The 19,580-nt window shown below is 56.3% G+C and overlaps 1 protein-coding gene across 1 annotated transcript; it reads right to left on the bottom strand.

The window, feature by feature from the left end:
• Nucleotides 1–9,475: 9,475 nt before the first annotated feature.
• SELPLG (selectin P ligand) lies at nucleotides 9,476–19,323 on the bottom strand. The gene is made up of 2 exons (XM_046024702.1): nucleotides 19,178–19,323; nucleotides 9,476–12,066 (listed from the first exon to the last, which is right to left on the bottom strand). The coding sequence occupies exon 2, from the start codon at nucleotides 12,059–12,061 to the stop codon at nucleotides 10,763–10,765; it is 1,299 nt and encodes a 432-aa protein (XP_045880658.1). The 5' UTR covers nucleotides 12,062–12,066; nucleotides 19,178–19,323; the 3' UTR covers nucleotides 9,476–10,762.
• Nucleotides 19,324–19,580: the final 257 nt, after the last annotated feature.

Below are 19,580 nucleotides of genomic sequence, written 5' to 3'. Positions count from 1 at the left end.
CCGCAGGTCGCTCCCCAGGAGTCCCTGCAGCCCCTGCCCCACCTGCTACGACATCACAGGAAGGAATAGAGAAGATGCTTCTGAATTCCTTTGCAGCACTTTTGGAAATGGGGGGGCCCTGCCGGACTTTGAGCAGAAGGATGCTGGCTGAGAGGGAGAAGTGGGGAGGCTTGGGGCTGAACTTCAGGGGGTCAAAAGGCATCATCAGTTCATCACCCCACGTTTCTCCTGCTTTCTTTCTGCCCCCTTACTATACACTAGGACCTTCTGTCCCATCTTCCTTCTCTCCCTTTTTTTCCTCCCTCCTTCCCTTCCTTCTCTCTCTCTTTTTCTCCGTCTCTCTCTCTTGATATATACTGAGCACATACTACATGCCAGATACTTCCCAAGCCCTAGGGCTACAGCAGAAAACAGTGCAGATGAAAATCCCTGTCGTCATGGAGCTGACATTCTAGTGGGACAAGGAGGACGATTAAAGTGGTAACTGAGTAATGTTTATATGGTCTGGCCAGGAGAAGAGTCAGAGAGAGGGTGATGTTCCAGCAAGACCCCGAGGGTGAGAGCACTGAGCCAGAGAGGATCAGAGGAAGAGCATTACAGGTGGCAGGAAGAGTCAGTGCAAAGGTCCTGAGGTGGGGGTACCTGGCATTTTCAAGGCGTGGGAAAGCGTAAGTGTCTGGTGTGGCCAGAACAGAGTGTGAGGAGACAGTGGGAGGAAGTGAGGTCAGAGGGCACCAGGGCCAGAACATGCAGGGCCTCTGCAGGCGTCGGCAGGGGATCGGGCTTTTACCGTAGATGAAGACGGCCAACCGTGGGTCCCTGTGTGTACAAAACCCTCTAACCACTTCTCTCCTTGCATCAAGCCCTTCTCCTCTTTACCTGCCCCTCCACACACACACACTCAAGGACTCTAAGAGGTGGTTCTAGGTCTCATCTCTGGGAAGGAGAAGGGGTCCATATGAGATCCCCATGAAAACCACTCTGATCCCCAGCCCTCCCTGTGGCTCCTTCCGCCCTGACCCCCAGCTTCTGACTCCACTGGGGCCAGAAACTTGGCTGGTGAGGGCTCCTGCTGGGCCACCCCTCCTGGCAGCTGCCATGAGTCCATCTTCTGCAGCCAGGCCCAGGGACATCCTCACCGAAAGGGTCCTTCCCCAGCATCCAGATCCACCCACCATGTGGGAAAGGGCCACACAAGGGGTGACAGCAAGGAGGTAACCCAAGACCACCTGCCCTTCAGGGACCTCTGGATTCTGTGGCTTTGAAGCTGGGCGACCTGGGGTAGATTACTCAACCCCTCTGGGCCTCAGTTTCCTCATCTGTAAAATGGGAGTTATCGTAATTTTTTTTTTTTTAAAAAGCCTGCATCCCTGGGATTATTAGGAGAAATCAATGAGCCTTGGCACTGGGCACTAAATAAAGATGCTAATAATAATAATAATAATAACAGCAACCACGTGACACAAGGGATGGAGAATGTGAAGCACGCCATCTGGGCAGCAGCGAACACAGAGCCTGGCATACAGCAGGCGCTCCATAAGGCTACTGGATGGAAAGGGGCAGAGCAATTAGCCCCACCCCCCCACCCCACCCGCCATTAGGCCAGTCTGCAAGGGGCGCCCCCATCCTTGGAGGGGTGTGCATGCAGGCCCGGGGCTCCCCTCCACACTCCTACCTACCCCACGCAGCCGGGGCTCCTGGGAGCAGGAGTGGGCCCCTCTCGCCTGGGGTTAAGTCAGACCTCCCTGAGCAGGGACACACGCGGGTGCTGGCCAGGGGGATGGGCCCCAACAGCTGGGAACATCTGGTTTGAATTGTCGGTTGGAAGCCCTGGCCAGGCAGCTAAGGAATTTGCGAGCTAATTTTAGGCCAAACGACAGAGAGCTGGGCAGGGCGGGGGTTTGCTCCCCAGACCACAGGGGTGGGGCTTCGAGGTTTAGGGGAGACAGGGAGGCCTCCATGGTGTGGCTCAGGTGGTCCAGGTCTGCCCCAAAGCCAGGGACCATCTCTCCCCAGATGGGCCACAATTGGGCACCGACAATGTGTCAGCCACATATGTGGTTACCTCCCTTGGCCTTAGGGTTAGCAAGGATTCATCTCCCCATTTCACAGGTGTGGAAGCTGAGGCCCCCCAGGGGTTAGAGAGTTGCCTACCATCCTGCAACCCGTAAGCAGTGGAACTGGGATTTGCACTAGGACTGCCAGACTCCAGGCCTACACCAAAGGCTCCCTTGGTCTCCGCCCCCAGTGCTTACATTTTTGTCAGTCGCATTGATTTGCCTCCCTCCCCACGCCTTTGCAAATCCTCCCTTGCTTGTGTGTTCATTCAGTAAATGTCCCCTGAACCTCTACTGTGTGCCAGGCACTGGGCAGTGACGAGGGGCGAGTGAACGCGAGGGATAGGGGTTGCTGCCCTTGCACGGCAAAAATCAGTATCTCAACTTTCCTGCAGACCATCATCATTGCCTTGAAGGGAAAAAGGCGTTGTTGGAATGAAAACCTATGGACAGGGCTGTAGAGAAGTCCTCTTGAAAAGGTGACATCCAGCTAAGACCAGAAGGATAATACAGTGCCAGCCATGCAGACATCTGGGAAGAGAAATAAGGTAGAGGAAACAGCAAGTGCAAAGGTCCTGAGGCGGGAGCATGTGAAGAAGAAAGAACAAGAAGACTCATGGGTCAGAGCACAGTGAGAGGGAGAGTATTGCCCTACACTTCCGAAACTCTGCAGGAAATCATACGAAGCCTCTCCCTCCCAGGGGACCCAGTGATTGGACAACAGGGTCTCAAGAAAGGATCACTCCCAGAGAGCAGGAGGGCAGCCCAGAACCAGCGCTGGAGGGGAGGGTGGTTCATGTGCACACGGCTTCCCTGGCAGGGTTCATGTGCCTTGGAAAGGGGTCTGTGTCTGTGACACTTTGGCACCCTGGTCTCCTGTCCAGAGGCCCTTTTCTTCCTCCTTTCCTGGGGAAGTCAGCCCTGAGCCTGTCCCACCGCAAGGTCCAGTGACGGCGTTCTCACTCCCCCGAACTTGGACATGGGCAGCATCTCTGTAGGCTCCTGGGCAGCAAGAGTGGGGGCAGCTCTAGCTCCAGCCTTCCAGCCCCCAGGAGGCTACTCAAGGTTGCTGGCACACAGAAGCCCCTCTGGGTTTACAGAAAACTCTGGGAAGGGGCCCCCTGTGGGTCTGTCACTGCCCAGCGGGGATAGCAGGGTGTGTCCACCTCAGCACTACTGGCCTTTTGGACCAGACACTTCTTTGCTGTCGGGACTGGGGGGGGGGCTGTCCTGGGCACGGGGGGAGGGCAGTAGCAGCAGCCCGGCCACGTGTCCGATGCCAGGAGCCAGACCCATGAATCCACAGACATGGCCACTGTCCCCGGGGAGGGCAAAGTCGCCCCCAGGTGAGGACCGCGGGCTCAGAGTCTTCCCGTGTGGGCAGCAATAAGTCGAGGATGGTTTCCCCTTCCAGCGGTGGAAGCTGGGACCCCCAAAGTTCCCAGTACCTATGGCTTTGTTCCATTTGTTGAACGATACAAAGAAAACACAGAAAAGTCTGGAAGGAACAAAGAAAGTTCACCCACCATCGCGCAGCAGGTGGCTCGCCGCTCAAAGATTTGCTGCGTCTCCTTCCAGTCTTCCTTCCACTCTCGGCAGTCCTGCTGCCTGTGATCTATCCAGCACGTCCTCGCCTCCAGCCCTATCTCATTCTGCCTCCTGACACCCCCCACCCGCCATGGGATGATACTGTTATTATCCCATTTCCCAGAAGAGAAGACCGAGGCTCCGAGTCCACGTGATGTTACATCACAGGCATTTTCCCCTGCTGTCCTTCGAAAACACTTTCTTTTTTTTTTATTTTAAAGATTTTTTTTTAAATTTATTTGACAGAGATCACAAGTAGGCAGGGAGGCAGGCAGAGAGAGAGAGAGAGAGAAGGAAGCAGGCTCCCTGCTGAGCAGAGAGCCCGATGCGATGCGGGGCTTGATTCCAGGACCCTGGGATCGTGACCTGAGCCGAAGGCAGAGGCTTTAACCCACTGAGCCACCCAGGCGCCCCTCGAAAACACTTTCATGCCTATCCCGGCTGCTGGAATATTCCACGAACGCTGCCTGTCGCCTGCTTTGTGCCGGGGTCATGCTGGAGGCTGAGTCCTGATCCCTGCCCACAAGCATGCAGCATCCCGGGCCAGGGAGGGGGCTGTGTGCAGAGTCAGCGCAGGAGCCGGAGGCCGAGGCTGACAGCCAGGTGGCGGGGGGCAGAGCCACCTGAGGAGTACCCCTGACCTCATGGCCAACCGCGTTTGGACCCTGAAACCACACACCGCCTTATACACAGTGGTTTCAACTTCTGTGAGCTGCCTCAGGGTGCAGCTGAGCTACCCACGGGGAAATGCCTTGGGAAGGGTTGTTCCACAGGAGCTGTGTGTCATTCTGTGCTCGGTCCCCTGCCCCCCGTGGCGATTGAGAGCATCCTGGCCACTACTAACCAGTACCATGTTGGAAAAGGACCACACTCTCTTCAGGGCAATCCCATTCCTGCCCCTGGTTTCAGGTCCCACCACCCCTTTGCAGTCCGTGGCACAGCAGGACACCAAGGATGGGCACCCAGTGGCTGCTTCCCAGCACCTCCCGTCCTTCACTGTGGGCTCACCTCCGAGGTGAACTCTGCTCTGTGGCCAAGGGAAGGTCAGGTCAAGGGTGTGGCTTTGAGCTCTGGAGATTTGGGGGCATTTTCCCAGCCCTTCCTCAAGGAGCCAGCTTCTTGCCCTTCCAAGCAAGTCTAAGAGTTTAATCCCAGATCTGTGATTTTTTTTCAAGCTGTGTGGCCTCAGGAAAGTCATGGAACCTCTCTGAACCTCAGCTTGTTCATCCGTAAAATGGGGTTAAAGATAGGACCTACCTCACAGGCTGAGGATGAAATGAAACACAGACAACAAATCCAGCAGAACAGACTCACGGTTGGCACATGGGAGTGAGCTGCTGACATTACTTCTCCTGCCTCTGTAAGGTTGATGGCGCCCTTACCACTCAGGGTGCCCGGGGCACCTGACCGTGCATAAGTTAGACTGGGATGCTCGGAGAGGCTATGTGACAAAGATGATACGTGGCATCATCTTGACTTCTGTCTCCTTCCTGAGCCTTCTAGGGCATGAAAGACCCACAGGACCTGGCCACGTGAGATTCCCACCTGAGCGGGAGGAACAGGTGAGTGAACAGTGGCCACTCAGTGGCATGAGCAGACACGCAGACACCCATTTTACAGATGGAGAGATGGAGGCCCAGAAGGGAGAAGAACAAACTAGAGTTACCTTTTGGCCAGGCAGTCTAGTCTCTGTCCCGGGGCTCAGGGCAGAGAACCAGGAAGAGGAGGGACAGACAAACAGGGAGCCCAGAGGCTAGAGCAACCATGAGCTCAGAAAGTGCCTGTGGGGGCCTGGGGTTGCTGAGCCCCAGAGAGAGGTAGTGGAAGGGGGCGATGGATCGGAAGCAGGAAGCATGTGTGAGGAGGAATGAGGAGTGACGAGGTCAGTCTGTCCAGACCACAAAACATTTAGGTCCATGGCCAGCAAATGACAAGACTGGAAACATCTTCTGTCGTTGGGCACCGGGAAGGGAGTCATTGATGGTGTCTGAGCACAGGAGAAGCCACTGAAGGGAAGGAGGGTTGCATCTAGGCAGGACACAGGTGGGGTGACCCAAGAAACCGTGGTCTCTTCCGGCCTCCCTGGGGCGGATGTCCAAGCCCTCCCCCATCACGCGTGCTCCGAGCAGACCCGCAGGCGTGCCCAGGCTCAGGAACCCACCGCCCGCTTGCTTGTTCGTTTGCTTGCACTGGAGTGCACTTCCCACACAGGGAAATGCACCGGTCAGACGAGAAGCGTTGAGGAGGATCCCGTGTGACCAGCACCCAGACCAAGATCGAGCATGTCCCCATCACTCCCCAAGCCTCCTTCCAGCCTAGATCATCGCCCAAAAGGGTGACCACTGAGCTGATTTCTACCACTCTAGATCGGCTTTGCCCGTTCTTGGACTTTTTATCATGGAAGCCACATAGCATTCAAATAGCTCTTTGTGTCCGGCCTCTTTAACTCACCGTGTGTTTGAGATTCGTCCCCATCGGCTCATGGATCAACCGCTCGCCCCTTTTTATCCCAAGAAGCGTCATGCATCCATTCACCAGATGGATTGTTCCCTGCTCTTGGGCTGCTATGAATAAAGCTGCCATACACACGGCATACAGGTCTCTGTGGGGACACACGTCTTCATTCTTTTGCAGAAATGCCTAGGAAAAGGATTTCGGAGTCTCCCGGGTATGCACCTTGGGGCCGACATGCAACATGGGGAATCCACGTCTAACTTAGAAGAAACCGCCACACTGGCTCCGGCGTGGCTGCACCCTGCTGCACTCCCGCCAGCCACGTGGGAGTTCTGGCTTCTCCGCAGCTCATCAGCACGTGGTACCTTGGGCCTTGAATGGTAGTCCCTTCCGGAGCCACGGGGTGACATCTCACAGGGGCTGTCATTGGCTAATGATGTTGAGCATCTTTTCCGACAGCCTTCTTGACCCTTCCGCCTGGACATGGACCAGACCGGAGCCTGGAGGCCGAAGCCCATCCCACCAGCCAACCTGCTCCTTCCACTGATGACGCTCACATAGGACACTCGAGATTTCCATCCGCTTTCCTCCTCCTCACCCTGCCGGTGCATCACCAACCCCCACCCTTCCTGCTTCACAGGTACCTCTCCATCCCCCCCTCTTGCCCTCTTGTACCCCCCATACTGACTCAGGCCCTCTTATCCTCACGCAGCCTTGCCTACCCCCACCCCCCGCCCGCCACCGCAGCCACTCTGGCTCCTTCCCGCCGCCCCAGGCGCGACCATTCTCCCAAAGCCCCCACCCTGCTCTTTACACCGTCCTCAGTCCCTGGAGCATTCTCCTCTCTACAATGACCCTCAACAACTTTGCACCTGTCCAGCCTCGAACATTGTCCTGGCCCCTCCCCAGCCCACACCCCAGGTCTGGCCACAATGCACATGCTCACAGCCCCCAGCACCCCTCCTTTTGGGCTCTGGGCCCCACCACAATCTTCTATTTTTCTAGGTGATCCTCTGATGAATCTCTCGTTCTCCCTCCAGGCCAGGAGCCCACATGGCATCCCCCAGAGCTAGCATGGTGCCTGGCACAGGGTAGACACACCATGATAGCTGAGTTATGGGGCCTGGCTGCGTGGCAGATGTGGCAGGATATAGAGGGTAAGTTTGAGGCACCTCTGCCCAGATCAGCTGCCGGATAAGCCACCGTGGGGCTGGCAGCCCTGCCCGGGAGACACAAGAGACCTAGAGTAAACTTAGTATGCCTCCCCTCTCCCGCCCCCATTTCCTGATTTCCTGTCTACCCTCCTTCCTTCCTTGCCGCCAAAGCTGAAGTCAGCAGAGTCTGCTTTCTTAGCAATGCAACCTGCTGGCGCAAGTGATCCAGCCTCCTGAACCTCAGTTTCCCCAGCAGTAAAATGGGATAATAATTATAGTCACGTCCCAGGAGGCCTGCGTAGATCGCGCAGCTGAAGTGTTCAGCATGGGCCCGGACACATGCGCCAAACGCCCAGGACATGCTGGCTCCACTCTGCAGCCCCTCCCACTGCCGTCTCTCTTTGCCCTGGACCCCCAGCATTACTGCAACCTGCTCTCAACCCAGTCACCTTCCCAAGTACCAGTGCCTTCCCTCAGCCACCAGGAGATGCAAGGGTGATTAATGGGGACTTCCAGAAGCCAGGACAGGTCAGCAGTGGGGAGAGTTTCGGGCACGGCATTCCCCCAGAACCCTGCTGTGACCTTGGGGACAGCACGACATTGTGGTAGGAACAGGGTTTTCTGATTCAGGCCTGGGTTCCAGTCCCAGATCCTATGTGTGACCTGAGACAGATGACTGCCTCAGTTTCTTCTTCTGTAAAATAAGAATACAAGTCCTCCTTCCCAAGCTGTCTGAGGGGACTCGTGGCCATGTTGTTGATGTTCGTGCTCAGAATATATGTGCCGAATGGAAGAACGGGTGACTCAGGCAGTGAAGTCCAAGGTCGAGGGGAGGTCGGGCAGGAGGAGGGCACAGTGGTACGAGGGAGACATCTCCGAGGGCCAACCGTTGGATTTTGCAGAATTTTGTAAGCCAGTTGTTTCATAAGTTAAATTATTTTTTAAAAGCCTCCAATTCTCAACACTCATCACTTCCTAATTATTTTACTACATTCTGCTTTTATCTGTGTTCTTAAGATGGTTTATCTTTGTTGTGTCATTTATTTTATGCATAGTTGGTGGCTCAAAATCCGCCACGGGAGCATTTACACCAACGATGTTGGCGAGCACCACAGATCACCGCTTGGGTACAAATCCACCCCAGGAGCCCTCGTTCTGGGTCTGCGGCCGGCTGGTCCCTATTTCTGCAACCCCTGCTTCTCCCACACTGGGAAGCTCCGGGCTCTCAACAGCTCCAAAAGCTGGTGGCGGGCGCCCCCTGGTGGCCGCTTCGAGCACCTGTCATCCCCAATGCCCACTTCAGTCCCGGGGCCTGAGGGAAAGCCGCCAAGGGGCTCTGGGGCAGCAGTGTCCTCCAGCGGAGCGGGGAACGTGGGGACCTGCTCCCTGCCCAGAAGGACGGGGTGACACTCCTCAGATGTCCCCCAAGTCCTTCGGCCTCGGTCCCCCGCTCCATGACGTTGAGTCCCCCATCACTTTCTCATCACTTCCAAAGGGCAAGTAAGCCCATGTTTCTCCTAATGCACAGTCCCGCCTTTTCCAGGGTCAGCTGCCCTGGCCCAGGGTGGACACCCCCCGCCCACCAAAGCGCCCTGAACGCCTTCTTTGCGTGTCACACTGGAGAGTTGGGGGCAGGAGCCGACATCCCTCCACTTCTGACTCAGCCCCCAGGGTCTGCCACGTCCCCTCCTGCCGGGCCAGTCTCCCACACCATCTCCAGCTGCAGCCAGTACCTACCGGGACTCAAGCCTGTCTGAACTCTCTCTGCAGGCCACACCCTGAAGTGAAGGGATCCGTGGCTCCCAAGGAGGCCCTGGAGGTATGTTTCTAGAAGAGAAACAGTGCACACGATGAGCCGTATCCCCTCCCAGAAGGCAGAACAGAGTGCTTGTCGCCGCAGCTCCTTCTCTTGATCCCACAGTGACAGAGAAGCATCCGGAGGCGGAAGATCCCGGGTCTGGAAGATCCCGGGTCTGAATACGGGCTCCCGCCACTCTGGGAGCTTTGGCGGGCGGATCCGACCCTCGGGGTCAGCGTGGGTCCGAAGGCGGTAACGCAGGCACACGGCGAGCCTCACTTGAGTAGGGCAGCCAGTGGTCCTGCTTTGCTGGGGCTGTCGAGTTTCCCCCAATATGGGGCTTCTAGGGCTTAAATCACAACGTCGCACACTACCGGGGTGCTTGCCCAGTGCTTAAATTGGGGGTCAGCAAACAGAGCCTGCCGCCTGCTTGTAAATAGAGTTTTATTTAGAACCCAGCCCACCCCATTCATTCGTGACACACTGTCCAGCACCACATTCGACCGACGAGGACGGAGGATGGGGTTGAGACCTGCCGCTGAGACCACATGGTCTGCAAAACGTGAAATATTTTTGGTCCGGCGGTTTAAGAAAAGGTTTGCTGGCCCCAGACTTTGTACAGAAACCTTACAGGCTGCAGCTGTGCTCAGCCCTGTGAGGGGTGAGTGTTAAATGGGAGAGAGGCCTCCTACAGAAGGCAGAGGTCATGGTGGGTTTCCGGGGAGGGTGGCCTTGACGTTTGTCTGAGATTTGAGGGAGGGGCAGATTCGTAGGCCAGAACCAGGTCATGGGGTGAGTTGAACAAGGTAGATTCAGGGAACAGCCCCCGTGTCCCCATGACAGCCTAAAACCTTCCCCAGCTGCCCAAGGATGTGCCAACATGTCCACGTGTCCCAGTGTCCGAGAGATGATGCCGAAGTCAACTTTAGGCCCAGACAAGGGGCTTCCTGGAGGGGGCTGAGGTGAACAGCAAAGGACCAATCCCCGCCAGAAGGAGGCACCCTGATACCCTGAGACATTCAGGCGTCATTTGTTCATCAAATATTTATTAAAGGCCCATGCTGTACTGCGCTCTGGGCTGGGGAGTGAGATACGTCAGTGAACAAGACAGAGCCTTCCCTAAAACGTAGGCACAGGGGCAGACGAGAGAGGGCAGGAAAGGGGTTACTCTGTCCCCAGAAGGAAGCTCGTTGGTCCACACAGCCTCAAAGAAGCCTCTCCAAGTACACCCCAGACCTCGGGCCAGGATCACCCTGGCTCCCTGGGGAGACGCCCAAGAAAAGCCAAGCTGCCCCCAAGTGCAGGGGTGATCTCAAAAGGCCTCCGGAACACGGCACCCCTCCCCCAATGCCCATTCCTGTACGGTGACCAGCGCAGCCAGAAGACTCTAGGTCTTCCCTGAGCGCCAGGGGAGGAGACCTCAGTGGTTGGAGGCTTTAGAGGGAGCCCAGACAGGTGGGAGGCAGGGAGGTGGGGGGACCTCCAGTGGAGGCGGGGGAGACCAGGGCGGCTCGCTCACCAGTCCTGCTCTGGCTACAGGAGTTCAGCCCCTTTCGGGCCTGTGGGGCAACCCTGTCCTAAAGATCCTCATCCCTGGGGGGCCCCAAGGAAACCCAGACCATGGAACAGAGCCTGGGTGCTCGGTGGTGGCCCGGCAGGCCCTGGAGGGAGCAAGGAGGCCAGGGTCCTGCTCCGGTGGACGAACGGAGGAGTTAAGGGAGGAAGCTCTGCAAGGTGAGGTCGTCCCCGTCTCGGCCCTCCCCAGGCTCCGCCTTTATGCCCTGGCTCTTGGCATTGGGCAGGCCCCCATTGGTCGTGGCAGGGGGCACCTCGCCCCCCTCAGGCAGCAGGGATGAGATGCAGACCATCTCGGTGGGGGAATAATTGCGCACGGGGTACATGTGATTCTTGCGGGAGAGGCGGACGGCCAGCACCACGGTGCACACGAGAAAGGTTGTGGCTACCAGGGCCAAGATGAGGATGGCCAGCAGGCACTGCTTCACAGGGATGTGATCCGGGGCCCCCGTGGGGATGGGGGCCACGGAGCTCTGTGGGGAGAGACGATGCCTGTTTTTCCATTGCTCGGTGAGGACAGCAGACAAATTGCCCGCTGCCACAGTGGTGCTGTTTTGAGGATCAGAGGTCACAAGAGGGCTGGTGGTTAGGTGCCCTATGGTGGTGGCTGGATCTGCGGACAGGGGCTCTGTGGCAGTGGGCTCCGTGGACAGGGCGTCTGTGGCTTCTGGCCCTGTGGACAGGGTCTCCACAACAGTAGACTTCATGGATGGGGCCTCTGTGGCAGTAGGCTCCGTGGACAGGGCGTCTGTGGCTTCTGGCCCTGTGGACAGGGTCTCCACGACAGTAGGCTTCATGGATGGGGCCTCTGTGGTAGTAGGCTCCGTGGACAGGGCATCCGTGGCTTCTGGCCCTGTGGACAGGGTCTCCACGACAGTAGACTTCATGGACGGGGCCTCTGTGTCCACAGGTTGCGTGGTCAGTGCCTCTGTGGCTGCTGGCTCTGTGGACAGGGCCTCGGTAGTGGCCCACTCTGTAGACAGAGCCCTCTCTGTGGATGGAACCTCTGTGATGGGAGGTAATGTAGTGGCCGGTGCTTTGGTCAGTGGATTTGCTGTGACAGGAATGGCTTGTGTGGCCACTTCCGTGCTCAGATTCCCCAGGGTCACCCCTCCTGCATCCAGGCTAGCCGACTCCCCTGTGGCCACCTCCAGAGCGTCTGGCTCAGGATTTCCATGCCCCAATGTCACCAACTCCACCAGAAGTTTCGGAGTCAGGGCCAAAGACCCAGGGTTATCTGTAAGCATTTCTGGAGGGCCTGTGCCTTCTGTAACATAGTCATACGAGTCCTCTTCTTGGTCCTCATCCACCTGTCTCCGGCCCCGGGCGAGCAGGGCGTCTGGGGCCTCCTGGGTTCCATTCTTCCCTATCCCCCATAGCTGGAGGCTGCTGTCAGGGCACAGCAAAATCAGAAGAAGGAGGACTTGCAGAGACATGGCACCTGGGGGGAGACACAGACAGAGGGACATCAGGACAGCCTCACCCCTGGGTTTGCCAAGCCCCCTCTACTGCAATGGTGGACAGCCAGAGCCAGGAGTACGTCTGACGGGGCACCTAGCGTCAAGCATCCACAGGACCCAGCGCATGCCTGGTACACAGGGGCTCCCCCGCAAAGAGCAACTGTCATTATTTAGTGACATCCATAGGACCCTTCGGAGGGCCCTGCCCCTCTCCTCTATGGTGCCTAGAAATTTTATCTCCCGACCCTTGTGATTCAAACTGCAAAACTGTAGGCAAGACAGTCCACTGAGCTACAGAAGGAAACTCTCAGAGCTTCTCATTACACAGTTATGGCACCCCTTGTGGTTTCTAGTTTTGCACATGTTCATCATCTATTACGAGCCCAGTGGTGCCTGCTTACAATTCACGGATAGATCCGTGTACATATATTGTCCATGGATGGGGTCCACAAGCCAGCGAGTCTGGAGACCACGGGTCAACAGGATCAAGCTGCTTGTTTGGGCCTTTGGGCCCTTTTGGAGTCTGCTCCTGACCTGTGTCTCCACATTCCTCTCTCCTACTTCCCTTCGAATTGGCTCCCACCCTACACAGGGCTAGCCTGTCCCTCAGATTCTCAGTTTTTCCCATCCTCTCTCCGTGTCTCTGCTTGGTTTTGTCCTCACTTCCACAACTGGGATGATGGTACCTACCTCATAGTTTATTGTGAGGTCGAAACAGGCAATGCCCGCAAACGAAGACCTAAGTACTTCGTTCCCATTGCAAGCTCCAGCAAAGGGCAGCTACTTGGGCCCCATCAGTAAGCCTCTCCTGTAAGTCTGTAAGGGCCCAGAGCCATCAACTGTACCATTTGGGGCCAGGAGAAAACTCCCATCTCTTCAGAACGGTCCTGCCCTCCGGGAGCTGACAGTCACCTCACTTGCCTGGGGGCCCATTCTCCTGGAACCCTTCTGCCCCCTGACCAGCAGCCAGAAAGGAGAGTGCCTCTCCATTCAACCCTCTCCTTGGTCTTTCTTCCTGGCATCGTGAACACCCGTGCTCTCCTCATGCTCTCCCTGCACTGGCGGGTTGTTTGTGGGATTAAGAATCATGCACTTGAAGAACCTATGGGGAGTGACAGCTGTGTTCTGGGCCAGGACTGAGGTATTCCTGGTTTTCTTGGACCTTATACCCTCAGCAGGGCACAATCCCAAGCACTGTGTCTGGAGCAGAGCCTGGGTCATTTGTAACTCACATCATTTAGAGCAAACCAGTTGTTCCTCCTCCTTTGAGTGACTGTAGCTTACTCATAGGTTCCATAGCTTCCAGGCTCAACCTGACCTCCTTCACCTGTTAGTTGATGTTGGTTTCTAAAATGTCACTCCGGGGGCGCCTGGGTGGCTCAGTGGGTTAAAGCCTCTGCCTTCGCTCAGGTCATGATCTCGGGGTCCTGGGATCGAGCCCCATATCAGGCTCGCTGCTCAGCAGGGACCCTGCTTCCCCCCCCCCCCCACCACCTGTCTCTCTGCCTACTTGTGATCTCTGTCTGTAAATAAATAAATAAAATCTTAAAAAAAATAAAAATAAAATGTCACTCTGATCGTGTCTTAAAATAATTCCTTAAACCAAACTTTCGGATACCGGCACCAGACACATCAGGCCTTCACAGTTGTTTTCATTTTACTGAGGAGGGAGAAGGCTCAGACGGGTAAAGCAGCTTGCCCAAAGGCACACAGCTGGCAAGTGGCAGAAATCAGACTGGAGCCCAGGGAAGATTCAGGAGGCTCTGTGGAGAAACCTGACCTAGCTGAAGGGGGCAGAAGGAGCAAAGGCTTGGAAGAGACCTTAGCTGGCTGTTTTGGTTTCTGTGGCTGGGATTGGGGATCCAGTTGAGAGAAGGAAGGCAAGGTAAGAATAAGAAGGACCTTGGGGCACCTGGGTGGCTCAGTCGGTTAGGCATCCGACTCTTGATTTTGGCTCAGGTCATGATCTCAGGGTTGTGGGATCAAGCTCCCAGTCAGCTTAGCATTCAACGTGGAGTATCCTTGAGATTCTCTCTCCCCTTCTCCCTCTGCCCCTCCCGCCTCAATAAACAAATCTTGAAGAAGAAGAAGAAGAAGAAGAAGAAGAAGGAGAAGGAGAAGAGGAAGAAGAAGAAGAAGAGGAAGAAGAAGGACCATCTCATCCAGAAAGTTCTGTCCCATATGAACTAGGTGCTATGCAGGGCACAGGACTGAGACACAGACCATGCGGTCAGACAAAAAGATGTTCAGATCCCAGCGCTGTTCCTTCTAAGCTGTATGACCTTGAATTTCCGAGCCTCGGTTTTCTGATCTGTGAAATGGGGATACCGATCTGCAGCTATCTCATTGAACTATTAAGGGAATGATGGACTCAGATGATGGACTCCAAAGCTCCAGGCTTGCAGTTGGGGCTTAATAAATGTATCCCTCCCCCACACACATGTGCAAGCACATTTTTTGCCTCCCAACCCGCCTTAGGAGGCAGAGTGTCTTTGCGCAGGGGTGGAGTTCCTGCTTGGGGGTAATCTCGCCTTACTTTTCCTGTGGGGGAGGCAGGGTGAACTTTAGGATCCTTATTTCAAAATTACCAAGACTCGTATCCACCACCCCCACTTGGCAGTTCTCGGTTCCTGGAAGGCAGAGCCCTCAGCCACTTCCTGGAAGCAGAGAGGGTGGGGACAAAAACAAAAGGCCCCACCCCCAGGTTCCTGGGTGGAGGATGCACCTTGATGAGTCAGGACCCAACTTTCTGCAGCCCAGAGGCAGGGAGGAAGGCGTGGAAGGGGCGGCTGCCCTCTCCCTGTGCCCATCCCCACCATGCCCAGCATGCACAGGCAGCTTGCAGGGGAGACCACTCCGCAGCTGTGTAACCCTAGCAGGTTGCCTCAGTTTCCCTAACTGTAAAATAGGCAGTCTGGCTGAAAGAATACGCCTGGATGGCTCAGTTGGTTAAGCCGCAGCCTTTGGCTCAGGTCATGATCCCAGGGTCCTGGGATTGAGTCCTGCATCAGGCTCCTTGCTTGGCAGGGAGCCTGCTTCACTCTCTGCCTCTGCCTGCCGCTCTGCCTGCTTGTGGGCATACTCAAGCACTCTCTCTCTCTCTCTCTCTCTCTCTGACGAATAAATAAAAATTTTTAAAAATGGATCTGAGAATCAGATAGCATGCTGCAGGGAAGGTCTCTGATATCTGGCATCCAGTAGGGGTGTTTTACCGGGGGACCTTCTTCAGGGCTGCGGACAGAGATGCAGAGGAAAGAGAAAGCTCAGGGTCAGGGAAGGTGTGGCCGCGGTGGCTTCCCTACCTCCCCCAGGGGCAGTGAGAGATGCCATGGGGTCCTGCAGGAGAGCAGAGAGCGCGGTGTGTGTGCAGATAAGACAGGGCACACCGGGAAAGCCCCATCTGCCAGCCCAGGTCTACTTGGAGGCGACAACCTCATCCAGGGTGTTCCCGCTGTTAGTGCTCAAAACCTCTCATCCCCTTATCCCTCGTCCTATTGCCTCGGTCCCAGGCAAGCTGGGCTGGCTGGTCACCTCAGCCTGGTGCCTGCCACTCCTCGGGCTTCAAGGGAGATGGACTAGAGGGACCACGGACACCACAGCCAGGAGCCAGGCTGCTGCTGGGCAGGCATCCGCTCATTCGACAGGAAGAAAATCCAGCTCCCGGGGTTTCTGGGGTCTGAGGGGGCTGTGCAGGTGGCAAGGAGAGGGGCGGAGTGTGAGCACTGTGTCTGGCAAGTAAGATCCCGACTTTAATATTTGCTAAGATCAATGTATTGTTATACAATGAGAATGGCGTATCAGAAGGCTGGACCATTCCACACCAGCACTGGGTGCTACGATTCCCATATACAGATGAGGACAGCAAGGCTCAGAAGACTGAAGGCAGTTCCTCAGAGTGGTGAAGCCCTCCCCTTACACCTTTCTCCCCCCAGAGGCAGGAAGACAGTCACTTACCACGGAGAGGGGCTCTGAGAGAGGGCCAAAGAGCAGCTACGCCCTGTCTTCCTGCTTGTCTAGCGGAGTAGGTCAGATATGGCCCGTTTCCTGTCTTTTACCCTAAAACCAGGTTGCTTTGCTGGGGCCCCACCCAGGCTGTGGAGGGGCAGGCTGCTGGCAGGGGCAGCAGAGGGGGTGGGGGGCCGCGCCCTGCTCCAGACACGACTGCGGGCCGCACCCCCAACGCTGCTCAGGAAAGACACCATGGCAATTCCAAGAAGCTTGGGACTTCACAGTCAGATTCTTGGATCCCGGGAATCCCTGCACTCAAGAGTTTGGAAGCTTAGGACTGGAAAGACAGAGCCTCTCAGGGTGTGGGTTGAATAGCAGACCGAGAGAAGGGGAGGCTCCAGATCAGCAAGTAGGTCAAACTGAGGCCCAGGTGTCCCCCACACCCTCCATCCCCCGCTGACCCCAGGGCAGTTCTCAGTCCTGGCAGCCAGGACAGTCCCTGGCCCAGCTCAGGATCAGGTCCAGCATCAAACCAGATCAAGGCTCAGCTCTGGCACGCACACGCTGTGTGACCTTGAGCAACTGAACTCACCTCTCTGAGACCCAGGTCCCACGTCTGGAATACAAGGACAATGATAGCACGTACACTTTGTGGGGTGGTTGTGGGTTGAAGTGAGCTGGTTCAGGCTGAGTGTTTAGCACACAGTAAGTGCTCGGTAGTGGCCAGCTGTTGTCTCTGTCATTCTGCATTCAGGGCCGTAGCCTGGAAAAAGTCCCACCCTGGAATAGCTTTGACGTATCTCTGAGCTTGTCTGACAGCGCCAGCGAGGGCTGGGATAGGGAGCCCTAGAAAACTGTCTCTACACCAAACCCCGGGCCATCCCTGGCTTGCAAATCACAGGAGTCAAGTGTAGACCGTGTTCCAGGGACTGACCTAAGAGCTATGTGTGAATCACAGGCTCACCCAGGCCCCAGCACCACCTCTGCCAACGGCGTGTGAAAGATGCGAGAGAGAAACCGAGACCCACTTGGCACCCAGAGTCACGCACCCAGTAGGAGAGGGCTCAGCAACTTGCCCCTGGCTGTTCTCATTCCAGATCTAACTCACAGTCATCTGAGTTGTTCTCCAGAGCTGAGCCTCCTATCATCTGTTCTCCAGAGCTGAGCAAATGACGCCTCCTCCAAGAAGCCAACCTGGATTGCTCAGGCACGATTAACCATTCCCATTGTTTAAATCGTTAAAATGTTGTTTATTGGCTAACACTCCATTCCCACTGACCCATAAACTTCAAGAGAATAGGAACCACAGATGTCTTGCTGCTCATGCCCCATGCTCAGGGCTTAGCAAACAGGCAGGCACTTAGCCGGTGTTGTGACATTTGCCCAGTGGGGCACAGGCACAGAGCTGCCCCCCCACCGCCCCCACCAGACTGCAGGCTTTCACAGGACAGGGTGTCCACCAGGTCCCCAGCACCGACAGGCCTGGCCTCCTGGGGGCTCACCAAAGAAAGGCCCACCGCAGGAGGGGACTCGGGAATGGGATAGAGGCAACCGGCATGTGTGTTCTTGCACTGGGCTTGCCGTCCTGCCCTTCCCAACTTTTCTCATCATCGCCACTGACCCCATCAAGGAGCACTTTCTGGTTGCTTTTTTACCTAATTACCACCCATCCTCATAAACTGATACCACAGACACAGCAGCTCACTGTTCCATAGCCCTTTGCGGGAACACAGGGCACGGTGAGGGCTAAGATTTGTTCTGCCCCCTGCACCCACCAAAGCAAAACAAAGCAAAACAAAACACAACGAACTTTTACCGTCCAGACCCCGAATTCGGCAGCCTAACACAGAGGAGGCAAGGTATTTTGCACAAATGAATGCAAAGAGACCCACACTTGGTTTTAGTTTACCAACTGAGGATTGTCTGAAGAACTATGTATGTACAGGCAGATGGACCAGCACACAGAAGCACGGACGCACTCCAGCCATCCTATCTCCTTCTAGCCTGAGCCCCAGGTCCCACAGCCATCCTCTCGTTCATGCTCAGCAAAGGAGACTAAGAGACCATGGCTGGGGTCACCCTGGGCTCCACGAGGGTCCTGCAGCTAGATGGGGGTGGGCAGCAAGTCCAAGGCCAGCCATCTCCCAGCCAGGCCACGATGCGCGGCTGCTTCTCCCCTCCGAGCCTCAATTTTCTCATCCGCAAAAGGGAGCCACTGCATTCCTGGATGACTGCCCGGCCCCTAAGAAGGCCCTGCTCCTGCCTGGCCGAGCTTCCCGGGAGGCGCTCAGCCTGGCAGCCCCGTCCCTTCTGCCATCTGGGCTTCAATCTCCCCTGGCCGCTGGCCAAGCCTGGTGAGGGAAGCATCTACCATTTCGGGTGTGGCCCGGCAAGCCCCAAAGGAAGCGGCTGAGGGGCCTGGGGCCAGGAAGGTCACCTCTTGAGCTCCCTGCCCACCCAGAGACCTGGTCTCAGGGGGCTGGAAGTCCAAGATGGGAAAAGAAGAAAACAAGAGGGTCAGGAAGGAGGAAGAGAATTACAGGCGACCGGAGCCCTGATCATTGTTTATGTATTCTAATTATGATTATTTTCTCTTTCGCTAGCAGTATTAATTAGTATCCTAATTCTAGTATTTTCATGATTTGCTACAGACCAGTGCATCTTCTTAACTTTATAAAAAGCATGAAAAACATGACTTTGGAGATAATATTGTTATGGACCCATAGCCTAAGAGGCCTCAGGATACAGCCTGCACCTGCCCTCTCCCTTTCTGGAATCGCCCAGATCTACACCTACCTCTGCTCTGAGCCAATCCCCTCACCTCCCTGTGCCTCGCATGAAAGCAGGGCTCGTACAATTTTTAGGGACATGTTCCTGATTTCTGTGATTTTTTTCAAATTTAGAACCCCTCCCCCTCCCTCAAGCCAGCTGGTGCTGAAAAGCCTGATGGGAGGGTAGGACGGAAGTGGAGGGAGGGAGCAGGATCCAGAAGACACAGTGGAATAAGGCCATGACCTTGATCCTGAGCCCTGGGGCTCTGGTTCCGAGCTCAGCGGGGCTGCCCGCTGCTGTCAGGGGGACCTGCTGGTCCCAGGCCACCGCCCTCCCCAGTGGCTCCCTGTGGGTGGTGGAGCGGACACTTACCGTGCTCAGCAGAGCATGGGACAGCTGCCCCGGGGGCCCAGGAGAAGCGGCTTCTCTGCTGTAGCGACCCGGGACGGAGCCCACACAGCCAGAGCACTGCTGTGGCGCCCGGGCCGTGGTCCCAGACCCCGCCAACCCTCAACGGTCTGTGTGAAAGAAGGAAGCGAGAATGTGGTTACTCAGGGCCACGTGATGGCCCACACCCCCTTGTTTGTGACGGCTCGGGTGGCGGTGTGGACTGAGACTGGGTGGGTAGTAGGAGACCGGGGCCTGCAGAGCCCTTTTGGGCTCTGGTAACCCGCACGTGCTGAGACCCACACGGAAGCTTTCCTGGGGAGGCTGCTTGAGAGGCGTGACCCCGCGGGGATGGCAAGAAAGGGTGAGGAGGGCCCCACCCTGGAAG

This window comes from Meles meles, chromosome 12 (genome assembly GCF_922984935.1).
Source record: "Meles meles chromosome 12, mMelMel3.1 paternal haplotype, whole genome shotgun sequence".
Taxonomy (NCBI): Eukaryota; Metazoa; Chordata; class Mammalia; order Carnivora; family Mustelidae; genus Meles; species Meles meles.
Note: the sequence above shows the minus strand (reverse complement) of the source record. Positions and strands in the feature narration are given on the sequence as shown.